Source organism: Paramormyrops kingsleyae, chromosome 11, assembly GCF_048594095.1.
Source record: "Paramormyrops kingsleyae isolate MSU_618 chromosome 11, PKINGS_0.4, whole genome shotgun sequence".
NCBI lineage: Eukaryota > Metazoa > Chordata > Actinopteri > Osteoglossiformes > Mormyridae > Paramormyrops > Paramormyrops kingsleyae.
In genome coordinates this window covers 17,304,268-17,325,152 of record NC_132807.1, presented here as the reverse complement: position 1 = coordinate 17,325,152, position 20,885 = coordinate 17,304,268, and the positions used below count along the sequence as shown (strand labels likewise).

The following is a 20,885-nucleotide window of genomic DNA, read 5'->3' as shown; positions in this document are numbered from 1 at the left end:
GGGAAGAGGAGCGGAGGAGTTAGCAGTGGCCCTCGCTCCACCTGCATCACAGAGAATCAGAAACCAAACTGGGATTCTTTACATAATTTTTACTGAAGTCGCCATATTGTAGAAAAAAGTTCACAATTAACAAAACCAACAGTTCTTTTCATCTTTACACAATTATCAGTCCACAACGAGATTTAAATGTTACAGAAATAGGCTTGACGTTGCTCTCGGACAAACAATAGGCTGCTAACAGTGTTTTAAAATAAGAAGGTGTATCTGGCAATTCCTTTATGGTTTGGTAAACATGGTAAGATACTAACATGAGTTAAATGGAATGCTTTCACTGTTACATTATTAGGATAGAGCTTTATCAATGTATGCATATTTATGTTTGTATACAAACATACTTGCAAATCCATGGTCCCAGAAATATGTAAAATGTTATTTTCAACAGTTATTGCACAACAATAAAAGCACAGTTACATTCTTAACAAATGGTCTATGCAGTGCATTGATTTAATGTAACTCAAGCAATCATCCATTTAATCTAAGAAAATATACTATCTGCCGGTGATGATTCACGGCACAATGGAAGACTGCCGACAGCATGCCAGGTACCCACGATCCCAGCAGATCAGACGCTTTGTGGTCAGTGAACATCCACATCTTGGAGCAATGATTCGGCATCGTAGGTGCAGATATGGCTATCCAAGAAAGCAAATACATTTTGGTACAACAGCATACAGCTGAGATCCTTTCACCGTAAAGAGATATAAATTTTACAGACAGCCATATGTCAGTCTACGAAACGTGGTTTGTGCACCACCAGGAAGAAACTGCAACATGTGGAGTCAAGTGCTGTGCTCTGTATGCGGTCTGTAAAACCTGTTTAGGGAACAGAGATGCTGCTTATAAAATATGAATGCAGTACGTGTGTTTCCTGTACTCTGGGGCTGGGGGGTGCTTACCAAGTCTTTTTGGGGGAGGAAGTGGGAGGGGCTTCCCTCAAACCACAATGCGTTTCTATTTTAGCAAGACCACAACTGGAGCCTTTCTGTTAATGACGGGTCAGAGAAATGTTGAACATCACTTTAACTTATCTGACTAAATTACTAACCCTTCCCGGTTAATCCCGTTTAAACATCACACGCTTCTTCCTCTCCTCTTTTTATGATGATCTACAATGACGGTGGCATGAAGATACAGCCTCTGGCACAGGTGACGTAAAAACGGACACACATATACAAAGGCAGGCAGAGAATCAGCCCTGCATTCGTTTCTGTAAACAGGACACACTTTTACATGTCACAACCTCATGGAATAAGGAAGCTCGTTTTTGCCAGTAAAATATGAACAGGTGGTTAATATTAATACGATCGGATTACTCGGTGTGTTATATTTTAGTCGTCTCATTTACACAGAGATCTATGCATGCATTTAGTGGTTTTCCAACAACTTCACAAGTACCGCAGAGATAGTGGGCCCAATGTCCTGCAGGGTACATAGAGAAACAAACACAGTTATGAACCAGAAGGCGTCTGCATTCAAACATCCAGAAGAGCTGAGGTTTAGTTCACGACCACCTCAACAAGAATTTGTATGAAGCTCTCGCTTTTTATCTGGTCTCAGGACCAGCTGAAAGTTCATTTTCCGGACAATGTCTGAACGACAGCAAAGCTCAGAGGGCAGTGAGAAAATAACGCAGCCACGTGACTTTAAGACGGCTAAAAACAGAAAGAACTTACTACTGACACTTTTAAAAAGACATGAATGCCAAGACATTATAATTACGGTTTGTTTGGTCTTGCCAGTGGCACTTGGCATAGCACATCTATGTCGGCAAACATCTATGTGCTACCAAAAACAGGACACTTTGAAGATCTATTATAGTATTGCACAATGTAGTTTACTAAATTTTCTCTGCAAAATATTTGTCATCAGTGACAGTATGCTGTACAATTAAACAGCCAGTCCTTCATTTCAGGTGCTTTTCCACTAATAACATTTCATCATACTTTTAATATCTTCCACTCATAAACATAAAACAGCTTCCGCTTCTGATTTTCCAGAACAGGCCAGAACTTTAGCTGAATGTCTTGTCAACAATCTCGGTAAAAAGAAAAAACTACCTTCAAAAAGTTCCCTATCTTTTGTTGTATTTCAGCTACTCTTTATCATAACATTTAAATAATATTCGTTTTAATTTATTGGAAAGCAATTAAAAAGTATAAATTCAGCAACGGGAACGAAATTGGTCAGCTTTGACTGAGAATAAAAGTAATCCTTCCATGTGCTCGTGCGAGAGACATTTCAGGATCTATGGCACGTGCGCCACACTGCGCCGCTCTTACAGTGACTTGTGCTCCTTAAACGGTAAATGGCGGAAATGATAACATGGCCTGGGAGATTTCACATTCTCACACAGCAAACACTCAGCCAGGGAGGAACGCCAGGGAAACAGAACCAGTGTCTGACTGCCTCGCTAAAAACACCCGGCGCCGGGATCTTCGCAGGAGCGAAGGTTAGAGGAGAAGGAGCTTCAGGGCACAAAGCACGTTAACGTGGGCTTCCACGGATAAAAGACGTAAACAGACAAAGATGCTGTAATGGCGGGTCGGGATCCGGACTGCGGGGAACCGGGAATCTATCGGAACCAGTGGGTGACTTGAGATTTGACGTTTTTGACTCATTTTTAGTTTGTGAAACCGGCCCTTGGAGGCGGCTGTCGCCGTGGTCAGCAGAATACACAGCCGTGAGCAGCAGCCCGTGAGCAGCCCATGAGCAGCAGCCCATGAGCTTTCCTACACAGGCTGCTCAACACTCTGCTTTTAGAAAAGCAGTGCGGGTGTCCAGGACAATAGTGAGCAGTCCATTAGAGCAGGGAACACCGGAAGATGCTGCTCTTCTTTGACCGGTTCTCTGTGATTTTCACAGGTCCTCCGCCACCAGATGCGCTGTTGTCGTTCTAGCAGAGAAAGTAGAACAGCAGAACATGACGTTAAATTGATGTTAGCCTGCGATAATGTTTCCGAATGACTGCGGCTGCGGAACCCCATGCTACGGTAGGAGCAGCTCGCCGGCTTGGATCCTGGGGGATTCCGGGTCGTCGTTAATGCTCACCATTTTCCTGTTGAGTCTTGTCATGATGTCTCTGGCAAGTGTGAAGAAGGCCTGTGGATTACAAACAAGAGCGGGCTTCACCTCCTTCGTAATTACTTATGAGTGACACGCACACCACTTCATACAGTGAGCTGATCGTCCCACCAGGCCTCAATAGTGCAGAAAGTTCCATCTAACCCATCCATCCATGCTTCCATGTAACAGAGACCCTTATGGATAAGCTGTGTCCGGTGTTTCCCTGTCTCACCTCTTCCACGTTTATGCTGGATTTCGCACTGGTTTCCAGGAACTTGATCCCATAGTCTATGGCCAGCTGGAGAGAGTGAGAGAGACGTCAGTGCTGGGTAAGCTGCACGTACCCAGCCCCCCCCCCCCAGACACCCAGCAAGGTGGCACCAGTCTCACCTTCTCGCCTCGCTCTTTGGATACTTGTCTCTTGTCGTTCATGTCACACTTGTTGCCCAGGATCATGCGTTCCACATCCGACGATGCATGCTGGGGACAGGCATCAGAGTTACCGGTTAGCGTTAGTGCTGCCGTTTGCCTGAAAACATCCACTTCCAGGTTAAGGGGAAAAACACGCCCGGATACAGAAGCCGAAATGCGGGGAAGGACCCTGTGATCGTGTGTGGGGTGGAAACAAACCAGCAAACAGCAAGTGTTGGAACAGTCGACAGTGACGAGGCCTCCTTCCTTTCAGAAACACTCACAGGCAGTAGATGACCTATGTATCACCATGAAGTCCAAAGCTGACTATCCGGCCTGCTCTGAAGAACTCATAATGTGCTTGTGAAAATGACTTTCCTGAAAATGACTTAAAGCTGAGCCTGGGCCTTCGACGGGGGGTGGTGGGTGTGGCTAACCGCTAACAGTGTGGCTAACAGTTAATGTAGCTAGCTTCATCCAAGTGGCTGAGCTGAAACTGTAGGTAGAGATATTTCTGAATACAGACCTGGCAGTGAGTGTTTGAGGGTTAGAATGGGAATGAGCAGTGACAGAATGCAAATGAAAAAAAACTGTTCTGCTTGAACATATATTCCTGCGTTTGTTGTACTGGGGATAGCAAAGTAAAGGTCCCATCGACTGACAATGGAAGCCGGACCGCTGCGTGGCATTATCTTGCTTGTAAAATATAAAACAGCCATGATGACTTTCTGCCTCTTCATCAATCTCAATTGAAATGGCACGGTGACAGAACTCGCCTGAGTGGCTTGGCGTGCAGACGCAGAGAGAGGCCTGGGGCCCGGGGCCCGGGGACCGGGGACCGGGGCCGAGACGCTACGCTGACTCACCTCCTCGATATTCCGGATCCAGTTCTTGATGTTCTCGAAGGACTTCTCGTTAGTGATGTCATACACCAGCATGATGCCCTGAGAGAGACGGAGACAGAGAAAGGGGAACGAACGTGACGAAGCGGTGTCTCTGATCGCTGCGCCTGAACGCAAACACACCCAGAGCAGCTGGTCACCACGCCTGTTTAACGTATTTACAGGGCAGGTGCCGTTTCTCAGTTGAGGTAATCATAAAAGAAATCAGCACGAGCCAAACACTCATAGGAAGACATGTCATCAGTGCACTTTGTAGGCCAGAAGTGAAAACCCCACAATACATCTTTACAAATATCAGTGGTGAAGGAACAGCACAGCCATGGTGATACCTTATGCAAGGTCACTGCAGGTATAACCACCACTTTAAGGATAGTTCAGGCTCAGTATAATAACCTATACTAATCTAGGAATAATCAGGTATGCAAGGAGTACAGCAGCCTGAGCACAGGCCTCTGCCTAGACAGGGCATTCATAGTGATCTCTACCCTTACAGCAGCAAGCGAAACAAAAAAAAATCACTTTTGGAATGGATCCGATGAGAGAAAACCCTGAGATTTAAGGGCAGTAACCAGGGTGTGGTGGCCGCAGTCCCGTCTGACTGCCAGGGCACCGTGACACAGTGCTGTGACAGTACGACCAGCCGGCGCACAGAGCTAAAGCTCCTCTGAGCTGGACGCGATGTTGCCTCACCATGGCTCCTCTGTAGTAGGCCGTCGTGATGGTCCGGAAGCGCTCCTGTCCCGCCGTGTCCCTGCAGAAGAGGCACAAACACGCATTCGAGTTTCTCCCAGCACTGACAGGGTTTCAGCGGGACAGGCCACCCTGTCATCCCGAGATCATGAACAGCAGCGGGCGACCACCTCCCATCGGCCTCCTTCATATCCTGCATGTATGTCGCACAGAGTGGCTGTGGAATGCCAGTGCGATCTTCCCCATTGCGCCCCCCTCCCCACCCTTACAAAGCAGCTTTGTTGACTTAGTGGAGAAAAATCTTGACCTTAAAGGAAGAATATGCATACCTGTCAAGTTTTGGATTTGAAAATAAGGGAAATTTTCCAGCACCCACCGCGAGGCATCCCACCACCCCAACCAAGCTCCAGTATCCCTTACATTTTAAGACAGGTGTACAAGAAATCTAAAATAACCACTTGTCATTTACATTTTATTTTCATTACAAATTTTCTTTTAATTTCTCATGTTCACTCATGTGGCTCTCTGGCATTCACTAATGACTTATTATACAGATTTGTTGCAGACTTTGTATCCTTGCTGAAGTCGTCACAGAAGGTGAAAGTAACGTTGTTTTTGGCACACAGCATTGCCATTTTAACCTCCGCATTTATGACCTGGTTAATGTTGTAAATGACCTGCAGGCTACTGCAGGTGGCAGTTCTCACGAGGCTACTGGCAGTTCAGTTTGGAGAGGCAGAGGAATTTTTTTTTTTTAAATTATATTATAATACGGGAGATTTACAGGAAAATACTAATACGAGAGGACGGCGGGAAAGAGGGGTGAAATACAGTAGTTTCCCGGCCAAAACGGGAGACTTGATAGCTATGAATATGTCAGGAAAGTTCCTGGACGATCTCGCACTTACGGCTGTTTATTAATTTTACCCAGTGTGACTGAACATAATCAGACCTTAAGCTTGGCAGCGAGACGAAGGAAGCATCCGTGAGGATACAGAGAAACAGCCTGCGTTCCTCTGCATGCTTCCTGTAGCCAGCAGAAGCTAAGGCGCACTCTCTCCCCGTCTCTCTCTCTCAGCTGTGGGCCATGAGACACTGCAGAGCACCACTTACACTCCCCTGACCTGTTTCTCACTTATACATGTGGGTTATGAGTTTAATTCTGCCTTAGAGCAGTACAGAGTCTCGCTCACTGAACAGAATGGAAGAGATGGTTTGTGCAACATCAGTTGGCGAACTTGATGCATATCTCCAATTCTAAGTGTGACAAAATACAAAATGATACTAGTGTGTATATATATATATAAGCACGAGTGGCCCTCACACCAAGCATTTTATATCATCTAAGGCTCCGAAGAAAACAAAGGATACAATCTTAGTGTCACACTGATTACTTACCATATCTGAAGCTTAATTTTCTTCCCATCCAGTTCGATGGTTCTGATCTTGAAGTCGATCCCTAAAATGACAGAAAAGCACTGATATCACAAATGGTTGCAAACATGCGGTCACAAAAATATTAACATTAATTACGTCATCGGCTACTCTTTGAGAAGGCTAGGAAGACCATAACAGCTGACTTATGCACATTATTTGTTTAAAGTTTAATTCTATTCATTCTATTGAACTTCCAAAAGTTATTTGCACCCCTGTAAATAATAATAATTTTATTTCATTAAATAGAAAAAAAAAATACTTTCGTTTGAAGAGTAACAAAAACCACAAGCACATGACAGAAAGTCAGAGTGACAACAAAAGGTCCTGACATTATATAAAAAGGTCAAAGGTGAGATTTCACACCATTGCGTGGCAAGTTAAAAGCAAAATACCTCTGACGGGGTAGACAGTGTTTCCCCATAATGCCACTTGAAGCCGTTTAAAAACTTCAGTTAATTTCTCATGCACAACGTGTAAACCCCACATAAGCCAGGCTGGATCCTCGTGTTCTGGACTTAGTGCCAACGTTCTTGGCTTTGCTCACCGGCACGGGCACAGAGAACGGCCTGCTTCTCTACAGGAAGGGATCCCATTAGCGGTCTGGGATGGGCCAAGCCACCCACAAGCGGGACTGACTCGGCACGGAAGCCGGCTGCTGTCCGCACGTTAAACAAAAGTGTAGATCAGAAGAGATTCCCTTTTTTGGATCCCAGGCTGTATGAACTCTGGATTTAATCAGACGGTCCCCGCAGCTACACTGCAAAATCTGCCTTCTAAGTAGCTATGGAAGTAAAAGCAGATATTGTGCAGTAGCCTCAGCTTCACCTGGCTGACACCAACCGCTCCCCCTCCCTAAGAGAAAGCGATTAAAGCTCCCCCTCCGCTTTAACATGACAGTGGAGACGAACGGCATTTAAACATCAGCAGAGGGAAGAGCAGCACTCAGAGATACTCTGAACATACTTTCTCTGGCTTGGACATTAGCGGCAAGTAAACATCAGACTACTACAATTCAGGATACCGCTTCCCAGATTCAGAATTCTGATTCAAATTACAGGGGAAAACAGGTAGTGATAATTTCCCATTGTAATCATAATGATAGCAATTACAAGGCATGTAATAATGCACAGCAATGATGGCAGGCCTTACACACGTAACTACAAAGACTTTGTTAAACCATTTAACAGGATAAAGAAAAATAAAAATACATAGAATAAATAAGGAGTTGGGTTTGTTACCCCTTGTTAACTAGTTCCAGTCTTAGAAAGAACCCTGTTATGATACAGTAGCTACATAATATTCCTGAGCAAAAAATATAAAGTTACTGTTGCATAGTACTGTCATCTAAACATTTTTCAAATGTTTCTATAATGAAGGCCCAGAGTAACATAATAGCTCTAGAAAGATCAAACAGGCTTCAATTAATATTTTGTGAATATGTTTGTCATTACTGGTGAAATGACCTTCTGACCCACCAAACTAGCACAGCGGTCATTTTCAGCAGCCTGTTCCCCCCTGTGGAGGGTGCCCCCCTGTGGGAATGAGGTGTTCCAGCCGAAAACCACCCACACCCAGCGGCCTGCACCTCCCTGGGGCACAAGGGCGACAGGCTAAATAAAGCTAAAGCGGCCCACTAATCTTAGCCAGGCCTGCAAAATGAGCGACGTATGAGCACTAGAACGATACCAACAGATAGGAAAGCAAACTGCTTATGTGCAGCCTCAGCCTCGAAAGCAATACCATGGAGTATCACGGTAACACAGCCCCAACAAAGCACAAAAATAGCTGGCGGGTGGGATTTACATCTTTAGTGTTAATATTTATTCACAGAAAACCAAAATAACGGGCAACTTCTCAATGAACTTTAATAATAAATAATATTTGAATATTAAACAAATAAGCATCATGCAGATAACAATGAAAGGAAATAACAAACCCTCTATCAGACACTAAATTACTAGCAAAACAACTTCTTTTGATTTCAGCAAGGTGCCCTTTGAAGCCGACGGAGTAGAATGCTGAAAATAAGAGCAGATATCGTGCGGAAAACAGCAGCGCAGAGAGGAAGTGGTGAGCTGCACAGAGCAAGGGCTCGGGCCGGCCTCGCGGGCCTTTCCGGAGCACGGCGGAGGCGGCTGACGCCGAGCCCAGCAGTGGCGTCATGCTCTCCCATGTCGCTCCTTTTTGGGGGGGGGGGGAAACCGGCTGTAGCAGCCACACCTTTGAGGTCACATGGTGGGCCGAGGAGTGACAGCCGGGGCCAGGGCCAAGCAGGACACCTCTATCTCAGCACCACATGGGGGTCCGGCCCGGCTGGTGCTGAGGCAGACGCCCCAGCACTCAGGAAATCTCTGAATAATCAGATACCGGCACAGCCTCCTTCAGTTCACCGCCATCTTTACTGAAGGGTAAAACAACAAATCCTGGTGATCTCCATTAAAAACAGCAGAGGGCACAGCTAAGAGTCAACCTGCAAATGAAAATGTCAGTGCATGACAAACTACAGCTGAATACCTGGTGAAGAAATGCAGGTAAATTATGCTTCAGAAGCAGTCGGCGTTGTAGGCTTTGATCAGTGCAGTTAACGATCTCCAGCCCACTTCAAAAAACAGAGCGAGGCGTTCAGCTTTCCCCCGCAAGGAACCGGGAGTCTCTAAAGGATGACCCTGCTAGGCACGACCTCCTCCTCTGTCGGGAGGACGCAGACCATCTCGGAGCTGCAAGGGTAGCCTCAGCTGTCACTATTACATTTCCTCCATTATGAAACGCCGACGAGAGCAAGAAAAATGTGTCAATGTACAGGATACGGCCGTCAGGGAAGTACGTGTTTAAACTGCTGTCGCAGTCCAGGAAGCGGAACAGAAACAGCGCCTGCAGCGATTAGGGAAGCCCGCGGAGAGGCTGAGGTCGGGGTCAATGACCTCCCTTCTCCCGCCCGCAGGCCTGAATCCTTACTGCCGGAGAGGCGGAGGAATGCAGAGTCTCAGCGGTTCCCACTACACACCCAGCCAGCTGAGGGTCACGAGGTCCAGAAGCGGCACTGACAGAAAGTCTTCTGTTCCTCCGAGTCGGCAGAGCACAGCCCGGCCCAGCTCGGGAGTGGACCAGCTGCCTGCAGTCCTGCTTAATCACTGCCATGACAGGAGATGCCCAATAAAGAGCGGGCTCTCTGCTCCATGACATATCAGCACGTAAGCTCCACTATCTGACATTCACTCACACTTTTACTGTACTTCTGGGAGGAAGATGTCTGCCATAGTAAACCTTACTGTCAAATGCAGACAGAATTTTACTGTCCCCAGCAGTGATGGTCATTTTCAAATCAAGACATTAGACAGCTTGGCTTGACCGTAAGTAAATCATCCCAGAATAATTGTTTTACCTGAAGTCCAAGTTATAAATACAAACATCAGATTTTGTCATGACTCCACTATTTGGCTGGGAATAAAAGAAGCCAAGGGTAATGATCCACTCACATCTTATTGGATGAAGGGGTGACACATTCTGGCAGCACAGTAAGAATGTCCTCAGAATCAGTGGGGAAATCCTCAGCACTAAAGCACTCAGAGTCTTAAAAAGGTGGCCAGCATATGGTTCTGGTGACACAATCATTGAGAACACATAGCTTATTATCCAGATTCAAATTTCACCGCCATATTCAGTCCCATCTGTATATGTGAAAGGATTAGAATTCACATAATTTTAAGGATTTTTTTTTTTTAAGTATGCAAAAACATCCCTTTGTTTTCCCATAGTTTCCCCGTTTTGGTTGCACTGTGAGATTTGGAGCAGACATAGTGATGTGTCTAGTTAACACAACAGGGATTGGCAGTGTCCCATACCCTGAAAGGAGTTTTAACAGCCATAAAAGATTAACCCATTAAGGAGAATGCCTGGTGAACAGCGTGTCGCTCTCTCTGCTCCGAGCCCGGCTGTTTTTACTGGAAAAGGGGGCAGGCCGAAGATAACAACACTTCCTGTCTGATGTCTGCGCTGCTCTCTTACCACCAGCTTTTTTCACAAGACAAAAACCAATAAAATCTCCTTTTAGGTACTGAAATTCAGGAAAATTCACGAGGCCCAGAAGCTTCAGAAGAGTGTTATACGAACTGGAGAGCGTTTATCACCAAGACACTTTCATAATACTATATTACTAAAGTCACACAGGAAATGTATAACACTTCATGTGAAACCCTTCCACAAACGCCAGCAGACTATAACAAAATATATTTAATATCAGAAATGCTATGTATAGATATACTGCAAGACAGGTGCTTTCTAAGGATTTTGGAAAAATGCTCTGATCAAACAGCAAGTCTGGTCAGTCTATTATTCATTAATTTCACTTAACCTAACATTTAACCCATGCCCAATAAGCCAACACACTTAGATATTAAAGGTAATCTTTCCCAGGTTGAAGCACAAGTCTAAACATGTAAAACACCATAATCTTTTAGAACTGAAGCCTCTCACTTCTAAGTATCGGATGTCAAATATCGGATGTGAAAAAGTAAACTGAAAAGGGTCTTCAATTAACTTACATTCCGACTCAAAATAGCACCCTGAAGGAACTCTAGACCACAATTCAGACGGTGACTGGGAAACACCACAAAATTAGCACATAGCACACACAGACATTTGCAATCTTGGAGTGCCGGATAAAGGCCAACAGAGTTGCAGCAAGAGAAGTCTTTTACGAATAACACAGAGAAATATTGATTCACTACTAAGTGTCAGGAACACGTAAATAAAATTGTGATTATTTTTAACCCTCTGATGACGACAAAACATCCTCCAGAACATTTGGGCCATTTCGATATTTTTTTTTACTTTTACAGCCTAGAATTTTAGCTCCACCTTGGCCTGAGCACTTGCACATTCCTCATGAATTCTTTTTATTAGTCAACACGTGCCGCAGGACAGCCAGCGATTGTCAGAAATGACGAGGTGTGCCCAAGTGAGCTCCAGAACCCCCCGAGTTCAACGGGAGCCCCAGAGCGACATTAACGTCCCTGCAGACGCTCGACTTTCGCGCTGTGACTCAGCAGTAAGGAAGCCGGCGTGGTGACAGGCATTCTAATTCGCTATATGTGTGGTGAAACCACCCAAGGAAGATGTCCGTCTTTGAGGAAATCTTAACACTGTGTATGATGCCAGCCGCACATGGGACGGGGCCCACAATCAGCCCCACCGTGACCCCTAAGCGTGTGCAGTCACATGACCGATGGAGACGTGATCGACCACAGGACGGCAGAGCGCCAGCGCGAGTAACGGCAAGTCACCCAACAGAAGTGACTCTGTGGCATCGGGCGCCATGTGTAACCTTGGCAGCAAATAAACGCTACAATCTGTGCTTTAATGACAGCGGGCAGACACAGCAGGGGGGCACTTTAATAGCCAATGACGCCCTGTATAAAAAGCAGGCACACAGACCCAACTAGTTAAGTGCACAATTATTTGCATCTGATGAGGAAATCGACTAGACTATAATTACACGCTGTAAACCGGTGCTCTTGAAACACCCACTGGCATTCTCATATCAGTCTATGTGCCATTCAGCGGCTAATTGTGCTAATGAGGGATTCTTAGGCTTACTACACTATACCAGAAGAGGGTGAGGGTAACCAGTTACTTAACTCAACATTTCAGGCTCGTATAAACATCCACCACAAGCAAGGAAAACAGGTCTTCCTGTTCTGTACATCCTGCTGCACAGGGTGAGTTTTCTGTAACGGTTTGTTTTTTATTTTCACTTGCACTTTTGCTCAATGCAACGACTGCTTTGCACTATTTCCCTATATACCACCTTTAGTCAGCAACAGGTCTGTTCTAACAAATTAAAGGAAATTAAAGGAATAAACGCACATTCTCACTACGTGCAGCGATGACACTGATGTCAGCGTCTTCGCGTTAGTCATTTCTTGTATTTAAATGAGCCACTAACGAATTCACACACAAAGCGTACAAATTCACGTGGAAAGGCACCGTTGCCTGCTGTGTAGCAGCTCTGCGGTAAATCATGGATAGCAGACGGCTATTTAGGGAGGGTCTGGGAGAGACCGGGCTCGGGGTGACGCTGTGACAGTCCCGGAGGCAGGCACACAACAACGGCAGCTCTGTCTGCGCCGCCGTACAAACTCATTATTTATTATTAATAAAGTTACCACTTTCTCCGCGATCATATCCAATATCCCCGCACACGAGGAGCACATCCTCTGCCGCGGACCGGGGCAGAAGCCCTAGGTCTCCGGGGCACCAGACGGTGACTCCCGAACATGTTCGCGTGATGAACCCACGGCTGCGCCCTTCCCCGAAAAGATTTATTCCTCATAACCAACCGGAGTGAAACACGCAGCCAAGAAAGTTTCCTTTCTTATACTCTGAATGAACAATGAAACAAATCTGAATGAACAATGTAACCAACACAAGCGGCGGGCGGATACATTTATAGTCAAGCGCCAGCTTCCCGTCCCAGAATGGAGGCTGACCGCCCAATTGACTAACTAACTAAGTTAACTGACCGACTGACTAAATCCAAATGACATGTTAAATAAGACACAGTCGGTCCTTTTCACAGAAACTTTGCGGGCTACCGGCTTCCCCAGCTCGGCGCAGGACTTAACTGTTTCCTGCGTGCGAGCAAGGCGTGCCGCGGTCTCTCTGGAGGCCCATCCCTCCACCGCAAACCCATCGCCTTTATTTACTGTCCCTTATTCTCCCCAAAACCGTTATATCAGCTGGCGCAGCTCCCCGCGACCAACACCCAGCCCCCACCCTCTGCGGAAATAAATAACGCTCATTGCAATGTGACAAAATCCGGTAAACTAACCTATTGTGGATATAAAGGTGGTATTGAACGCGTCTTCGCTGAACCTGAAGAGCAGGCACGTCTTGCCGACACCGCTATCTCCTATGAGCAAGAGTTTGAAAAGGTAGTCGTACGTTTTCGCCATTTTGCTGCTCGGGCTCCTGGCTTCGGAGAAATGACAATGTATCGGTCTGGCTCGCTTTTACTTCTGACACAGTATCCATACGGTGTCAAGAAAGGAGGGCGTGAGCGGCGTGACGCCAGCGCGTCGGCGCGCACAGCTTCACGGTAAATGTATTTCTTGCGCCGCCTATCGCCGTATGAATCAGGTAGTAATTAAAACTATTTTTTGTCTATTCGGATAAAGAGGAACTCTTTGCGACTGCCGATTACTGTGCAATTTATTTCCTTTTCACGTAAACATATAAGGTATAAGATTTGCTATACATATTGTCTTTTACCGACCTGGCCACAGTCCAACTATTTAACCTGGTCAGGATCCTATCTACCCTAGACGGGATATCAGTGTATGACAGGATATACACACGCAATCGTACACCGTGAGCAATTTAGGAACGCCAGCTATTGGAGATGCCTGTATATGGATTTCAAGAAGACATCGGAGTATCCTCAGGAAATATCCCCGTCAAGAAGAGAACATGCAAAGCTGGTATTTGAGCACCCAACACAGTAGTGTGAGGCTGTGGTGTGACCCACTAAGCCAGGGGCGCCCAACTCCAGTCCTGGAGGGCCAGAACCCTGCACATTTTTGGGTTTCCCCTCATTTAACACACCTGATTCAACTCCTTGTGATAATTACCACAAAGCTCTTGAGCTGAATCATTTATGGTGGAACAGGGAAAGAACTAAGCTACACAGGGCTCTGGCCCCCCAGGACTGGAGTTGGGCACCCCTGCACTAAGCCTTCATGCCACCTTAGAGAGAGTTTGAGAAACTGTTAAAAGAAAGTACATATTTCACCAGCTGTGGGAAACCATACAATGTCAGAGCACATCACAGTACTATAGTGTGTATTCTTTAAACAGCTGTTATATAAATGTGGAATATTTAGAATAATCAACTGTGCTGCAGTTATATGGCTTATTACATAGGCAACAGAAATTCATGTATTTTGCATTTGCACTACGCATATATGTAACATTGATGGATGTTTTGATTTTGCCCATAATGCAGGATCAAATGTAATGGAATTACTATGCTGAAGGTTTAGTTTCATGATTTACTCATCAGTTTAAGATAATCTATAATTGGTTACATATAGTAGTAAAAAAATTTGGTACATTGACAAATCATTAATGTGAAGTGTTTTGACTCTATATAGTTTGCCTTTATGAAAGTTACAGATCCAGGACAACTGGGAAGTACTTTGAAGTCAGATGTTAGGCACCTTTTTGGTTACACAGGACCTTCTTGTGCAGCAAAAGGCATCAGGGCACTGAATGTTACATTATATCAAAGTTCAATCACCCAAATATAAACAACTAGTCAGAAAAGGATTTTTATTTCTGGAATTACATTTTGTGTAGTGGAATTAAAAAGAACATAGAGTAATACAGTATAAAATGCTTTATTTTTAAAGTTTTTAGGAGCCATGGGCACATGAGAACCTTCACAGAAAGCATAGATGATCAAATTTTCACTTAAAGGCCTTTTAAATTGTAAATAAAAAGGAATGAATGGGTAAGGAAATATTGTGTAAATTATGATATTCTCCATTGCACTGAGGCATTTTCCAGCTCAACTCAAAATAAAGACGTACTGTACAACATGCAGTGAATGCACGCACACACGATACACATAAATCCACCAGTGTGCCACGTTTAGTGTGTCTGGCATTGCACGCCACCCCTGGGCCCTTCATCCTCTTCATACGCCTCCCCGCGGAAGCTCCTCTGGGAGCTGAAAGTCATCTCACAGAGATCAACCTCCTCCATGTCATCAGTGATCATTTGCTCATCCCTGGTAGGCAGCAAGGCCTCCAGTTGGGGCAGCATGTGCTCTGGAAGCCAGTCCTTCTCTGGAAACTGAACCTAAGAGAGGGCCACACAGAGCGCCACGTAAGTGATGCAAACCGCAGAGTGAGCAGTCTTATCAAACTAGAATGTGTGCGTCTGCACACAGGAGACTTCCCTGTGAGGTAACGTACCGAGAATTCAATAAAGAGCTGTCCCTTTACATAAGGGTCTCGGTTTATGGGCATGCCTTCATTGGGCACACATCTGGTGTTCCTGTGCTTTATAACTTGACCTGAAATTCAGAGCAATCCTACATTACTGCACTGTGCACGTAAAGATGCCCCACCACACAAGAAAATACCTCATGCATACATCACAGTCAATAACAAACGAAGGGCGGCTATCAGTTTTCCAGAACTCCATTTCCACGTGGGTGGATATCGAAATCGGTTAGTTCGATTTAAAAGTTCTTCAAAGAATAGCTCAGTTGTGCTTTGGAAAAAAATGTAGCCTTAGAGGTTAAACTCAGTGTAGAAAAACACCCATCAACACGAACTCACTACAGTCTGAGGGAATTTTAAAAAAAAATCCATCACCTTAGCAGTACAATGTCATGTGCACAAGACTTGAACACTATACAGAGAGTTAGTTACAAGAAATAATCTACAGGGCACTTTAAACAGGACGCCATTTGCTGACCTGGTGGTGAGCTGATGAGCAGCATTCTGTTATCAAGGGTACGGATGGTCTTCTTGAAGCCACAAAGGGCTTCTACCAACTTGATTTCCATTTTCATTAGTAGATTATTTCCTTGTCTTTGGAATATTGCATGTTCCTTCTGATCCAGGACGATAATGACATCACCAGGTTCCAGTCCTGGTTCCTGGTCACCCTCGCCATGGAATGTAATCTTCTGGCTATCCTTCATACCTGTTTGAAGCAAATGACATTTCTTAGGTGTCTCAGCATTTGGAAACATTATTAGCTGAAACCTTTCTGTGGGGAAACGAGATAAAGGTTGGATGATACACACCTTTGTCAATGATTACTTCCAGAATTTTCTTCTTGCGTTCCACTTTGTGGCCGTTGCAGTTCTTGCAGCGGTCCTTGGCGCTGAACCTCTCCCCTTGGCCATGGCAGTCAGAACACATGCTCTGAATCTGCTGAATCATTCCTGGTCCAATCTGCTGAATCTGAATCTGAATGCCCCTTCCTTTGCAGGTTGAACACTTCTCTAGAGCTCCCTTCTTCCCACCATAGCCTAAAGCAAAAATAACACTTCATTATTATACAATAACGCCAGATTTAAAAAAAGTAAATTACAAAATGTGCCGAAGTGTTTCATTAAATAAGGAGCAGACCGAAATAAGGGAAGTTTTCTATGACGGTCAGCTGAACCGTGAGCAAGGAGCAGTTTATCATGAATTATTCAGATTAAGAACAGTACTCTATCTTGAAGGACATACCATCACACTTCTCACAGATGATGTTCTTTTGAAGACCAAGCTTCCTAGTTGTGCCATTGTAGAGCTCCTCTAGTGAAACACTAAGCTGATGCACGACATTCTTCCCTACATAAGGAAAAACAATAGCAATAAATGACAAGCAGCTAAGAAGCAAGGTAATTCAGATGTCAAATTTCATACTAACAAAGCTATGGTAAAACAATGTATGGGTGCAAATTACAGCACAGTTTTGAATGAAGTAGCAGTTGAGTATATTTTATTTTCATTATATTTTTTTGGCATAATCAAAACTTAAGTTATATAAATGGTTTCCATAGCACTGAATCCCAATGACGCATATTACTACATTACCTTTCCTTTCCCTTTGTGTTCTGCCACCTCCCCCAAAAAACATGTTGAAAATGTCCATCGGGGAGGAGAATTCCCCTCCACCCATGCCCCCTTCTTTAATCGCTTGCTCCCCGCCTTGGTCGTACAGATCTCTCTTCTTTGGGTCTGACAACACCTCATATGCCTGCGATATGAGTTTGAACTACGAAGAAAAATACGTGTCAAGTTAAAAGAAAATTATCAACAATTTCCCAAGGCTTGTTGTGACGACATGCAATACATGATCGTCATAGTACGTCATCTAATCATGAAAGCGCATATTTTGTAATTTCGGACAGCGCTACTAAATTCATAGTTACTAAGCTTATGCTGTTAGACTGTCCAAAACCGACATTGCAGTGGAATAAAATACGCAGCGTGTGCTAGTAGGTATTCAACCACAAGAACGCCATCGCGATACTGGGACTGGGGCATCTTGGAGGTCACGGCGAGACGCCAGGACTTCCAGAAGCTTCCGCAGAGCGCGTTCCCCGTCTCCCAGGGCCGTAGTCGTACCTTCTCGCCCTCGTTGGGGTTTTTGTCCGGGTGGTACTTCAGCGCCAGCTTTCTGTACGCCTTCTTAATCTCATCGCCGGACGCTTTGGGACTGACTCCCAGCAAGTCGTAAAAGCCGGTTTCGCGAACCATGTTGCCGGTAAATGGAGACGGTTAATGCTGGCGGGGATTATACGAAAGCAGCGGTTAGCAGCACAATAGGAAATAACAATATATATAGTATATATTTACAAAAAAAAAGCGCAGGCTTTATAATAAGGCTAATATGAAAGAAGACAATAAAAATCCGTAGATTTGCCAACAGGAATAGCTAGTTATTCTTACTATTTCCGCATTTCCTTGATGCAGTTGCCCATCTACCTTCACCTAACGAACGCTGAGGGGGTATTTTAAACCACCTCCATGACACCCCCTTAATGTGTAACTCCTGCCCCGCATAGAGTATTTTCCATCGTCGTACCTGGCCGAACAGTCGCCCAGCGCTTTCTCTCCGTCTTCCCCGAAATGAGACTGAATGCCGCTTTTTATGGCGCCCCTGCGCAGAACCTTCTAGAGCGTCTGACACGAGGCTGGAAGCTTCTAGGGACTCGGCAGGGCATCTGACGCGGAGGCACAGCCGCATCCGGACATGCGCCGCAGCCTTTCCAGAAGCCCCCTGTCGACTGAATGCTCGGGAAGGATCTCCGTAAACTGTGCCAGGACAAATACAAACTTTTTACAAATACAAACTATCAAGTTTTATATATATATTCCGATAATATAAATACGTGTTGCTGTATGGCAGCTAAATTAGCAGCTACAGCATATCAAACAGCTGCTCGTGTTTCTTCACTGGCTTCCTGTCAACACTGCTTTTTCTAGACGGCGCTGCAAGGCTGGGGCCCATTTATGGCACATGTCCTAGAATAAATAAAACAGCTACGGGCAGTGACATCTTAGATTACAGAGAATTGGGATCTGAACGTGTAAGATACGTCCGTCTGCTTTCGGTATTTATATCGAGCCTTATGGACCAGCGGGTGACACTGTCCACACTGCTAACATTTAAGTGTGAATCCGTTACATTTACTTACTACCTGCTCACTCATTCTCTAACCTTCCTCTCATTTTCAATTTTTTTTTACTGCCATACGCCCACGTAGGTGGTAGCTGGTGGTAAAACTCACATTAATGCAGCAGCTATTCGTGTGGGCATAACACATTAAAAGGCATATGGTACAGTTTATGTGCAACTGTAACAGGTAAATATAATAAACACAACAAATTCCTAGGTGCATCAGCACCTACAGTGGATATATAGAAAGTGTGCACACCCTTGGAAAAATGCCAGATTTTTTATGTTAAAAATGGGACAGCGAAAAATAATTTAAAAACTTTTCCCACCTTCAATGTGACCTATAACCTGTACAGTTCAAATGAAAACCAAACAAATCTCAGGGGGAAAAATAAAAAATGTACAATAAGCTGGTTGCATAAGTGTGCACACCCTTAAACTAATACTATGTTGAAGGACCTTTTGATTTAATTCCAGCATTCAGTCTTTTTGGGTAGGAGTCTATCTGCATGCCACATCTTGACTTGGCAATATTTGCCCACTCTTTCTTGCAGAAGTGCTCCAAATCTGTCAGATTGCGAGGGCATCTCTCGTGCACAGCTCTATTAAGGTCACCCCACGGATTTTTAACTGGATTTAGGTCTGGGCTCTGGCTGGGCCAGTCCAAAACTTTAATTTTCTTCAGGTGAAGCCATTCTTTTGTAGATTTGGATGTATGCTTGTTGTCATTGTCATGCTGAAAGGTGAAATTCCTCTTCATCTTCAGCGTTTTTACATTACAAAACCCCAGCATTTTAACACTTTATAACCACTGTTAGCACACTTTGGCCTGAGTCTAAGCAGTGGTGCCACTGGCTCTCCCTCTATGAGCATCAGTGGTTCAAGATTTTTCATCACAACTGTTTTGAGGTGAAACTCACTGAAAGTCTTGTGCTATAGCTGCAGGGGTGGATAAGAGTACATGAGGGGTCCAGGCCTACACCAGTTAAATCAAAGACAAGATAGCTAACCTAGCAAAGGACCAAACACCTCATTACCAAATCAGATGAGTAGGACTCAAACTGCTTACTGTCATGTTAACATCTTACATCTTACTTTCGGATGGATGACCACAAGATATTTATATATATATGAGAGAGTGAGCGAGAGAGAGAGTTTTAAAAACCAGTGTAACTCAGGCTTTGCATTAGATTATTTGTCGATTATTTTTGGGACCTCGCCTTAGAGTCTTTGTAACTTTGCGGAAAGAATAGTAATCTTTCATCTTTTTTGCACCCTGTCTTACACGTGAACAAAAAATATGAATATTTCCATTGCATTTTCTTAAGAGAAATGCCATTTCTACAATAATTTTTGTTTAACCTAAAATCTTAGTCCATCCATCCATCCTCTGTAACTCCATTACCTATTAAGGGTTGTGGTGGTGTGGAAGATATTGGCAGAATGGAGGGAACAACCTAGGATGGGGTGCCAAGCCATTCACAGAGCACACTCACACATATGGGCAATTTAGTAGCTCCAGTTAATCTCAGCATGTCTTTGGACTGTGGGAGAGAAACCGGAGTACCCAGAGGAGATCCCACGACATCATGGGGAGAACATACAAACTCCACACACATGGAGCCATAGCAGAGACTCAAACCCTGGTCGAGAGGTGTGAGACGATAGTGCTAAACACCATGCTGACCCTCAACACCATGAATTTGATATTTTTCACAAATTCCACAAAAAGTTGTGCTTTCTGTTCCACACAACAATGAACAGAAAATACATGTTAAAATCAAAATGTTATTTGTCCCTATTGTTTATAAAAAGTGAATTTTAATGTTTTATTGGCCAAAGTAAAATATTAATTTATTGCTATTGATCTTTAAGTAATGTGCAATCATTTGTATTATAGTAATTATAAGTGATTTAAGTATAAATTGAGTGGATATTTAACTCATGATCAGGTCCTGATTTGCTCTCTGTGGACACCAGAGGAATAATGACTGGAATCTACGCCACAAACTCCCCAGCAGCAGATCCTTTAAGTTCTGTACATTGTGAGGTGGGACCAACATTTATCAGACTTGTGTGTGCAGCACATCCCACAGAAGCTTAATTACATTGAGTTCTGGGGAATTTGGAGGC

At 44.5% G+C, this 20,885-nt stretch overlaps 2 protein-coding genes across 3 annotated transcripts; both read right to left on the bottom strand.

Moving 5' to 3' along the window:
• Positions 1-74: 74 nt before the first annotated feature.
• rab8b (RAB8B, member RAS oncogene family) lies at positions 75-13,653 on the bottom strand. 2 transcript variants are annotated; one of them, XM_023817176.2, is made up of 8 exons: positions 13,506-13,653; positions 6,525-6,585; positions 5,127-5,187; positions 4,401-4,478; positions 3,514-3,603; positions 3,356-3,421; positions 3,109-3,159; positions 75-2,953 (listed from the first exon to the last, which is right to left on the bottom strand). In XM_023817176.2, the coding sequence occupies exons 3-8, from the start codon at positions 5,127-5,129 to the stop codon at positions 2,861-2,863; spliced, it is 381 nt and encodes a 126-aa protein (XP_023672944.1). In that variant the 5' UTR covers positions 5,130-5,187; positions 6,525-6,585; positions 13,506-13,653; the 3' UTR covers positions 75-2,860. The 2 variants fall into 2 exon arrangements, with proteins under 2 accessions (XP_023672944.1, XP_023672934.1); XM_023817166.2 differs by having other exon boundaries at positions 13,393-13,606.
• A 1,221-nt stretch (positions 13,654-14,874) lies between these two features.
• Positions 14,875-18,369, bottom strand: LOC111846079 (dnaJ homolog subfamily A member 4). Its single transcript, XM_023815957.2, has 8 exons — positions 18,159-18,369; positions 17,699-17,857; positions 17,165-17,345; positions 16,814-16,918; positions 16,381-16,608; positions 16,047-16,277; positions 15,539-15,639; positions 14,875-15,422 (listed from the first exon to the last, which is right to left on the bottom strand). The coding sequence occupies exons 2-8, from the start codon at positions 17,828-17,830 to the stop codon at positions 15,213-15,215; spliced, it is 1,188 nt and encodes a 395-aa protein (XP_023671725.1). The 5' UTR covers positions 17,831-17,857; positions 18,159-18,369; the 3' UTR covers positions 14,875-15,212.
• Positions 18,370-20,885: the final 2,516 nt, after the last annotated feature.

Bases quoted from the DNA above. Each gene is read 5' to 3' on its own strand.
- rab8b (XM_023817166.2), bottom strand. From the start codon at position 13,516: ATGGCGAAAACGTACGACTACCTTTTCAAACTCTTGCTCATAGGAGAT. The intron at 4,479-5,126 runs GTGAGGCAACAT...CGTCTCTCTCAG, and splicing joins CCTACTACAGAGGAGCCATG to GGCATCATGCTGGTGTATGA. The intron at 2,954-3,108 runs GTGAGCATTAAC...TTTCTCTGCTAG, and splicing joins CAAGACTCAACAGGAAAATG to AACGACAACAGCGCATCTGG.
- LOC111846079 (XM_023815957.2), bottom strand. From the start codon at position 17,830: ATGGTTCGCGAAACCGGCTTTTACGACTTGCTGGGAGTCAGTCCCAAA. The intron at 17,346-17,698 runs GTACGACTACGG...TTTTCTTCGTAG, and splicing joins ACCCCAACGAGGGCGAGAAG to TTCAAACTCATATCGCAGGC. The intron at 15,423-15,538 runs GTACGTTACCTC...GCCCTCTCTTAG, and splicing joins AGCTCTTTATTGAATTCTCG to GTTCAGTTTCCAGAGAAGGA.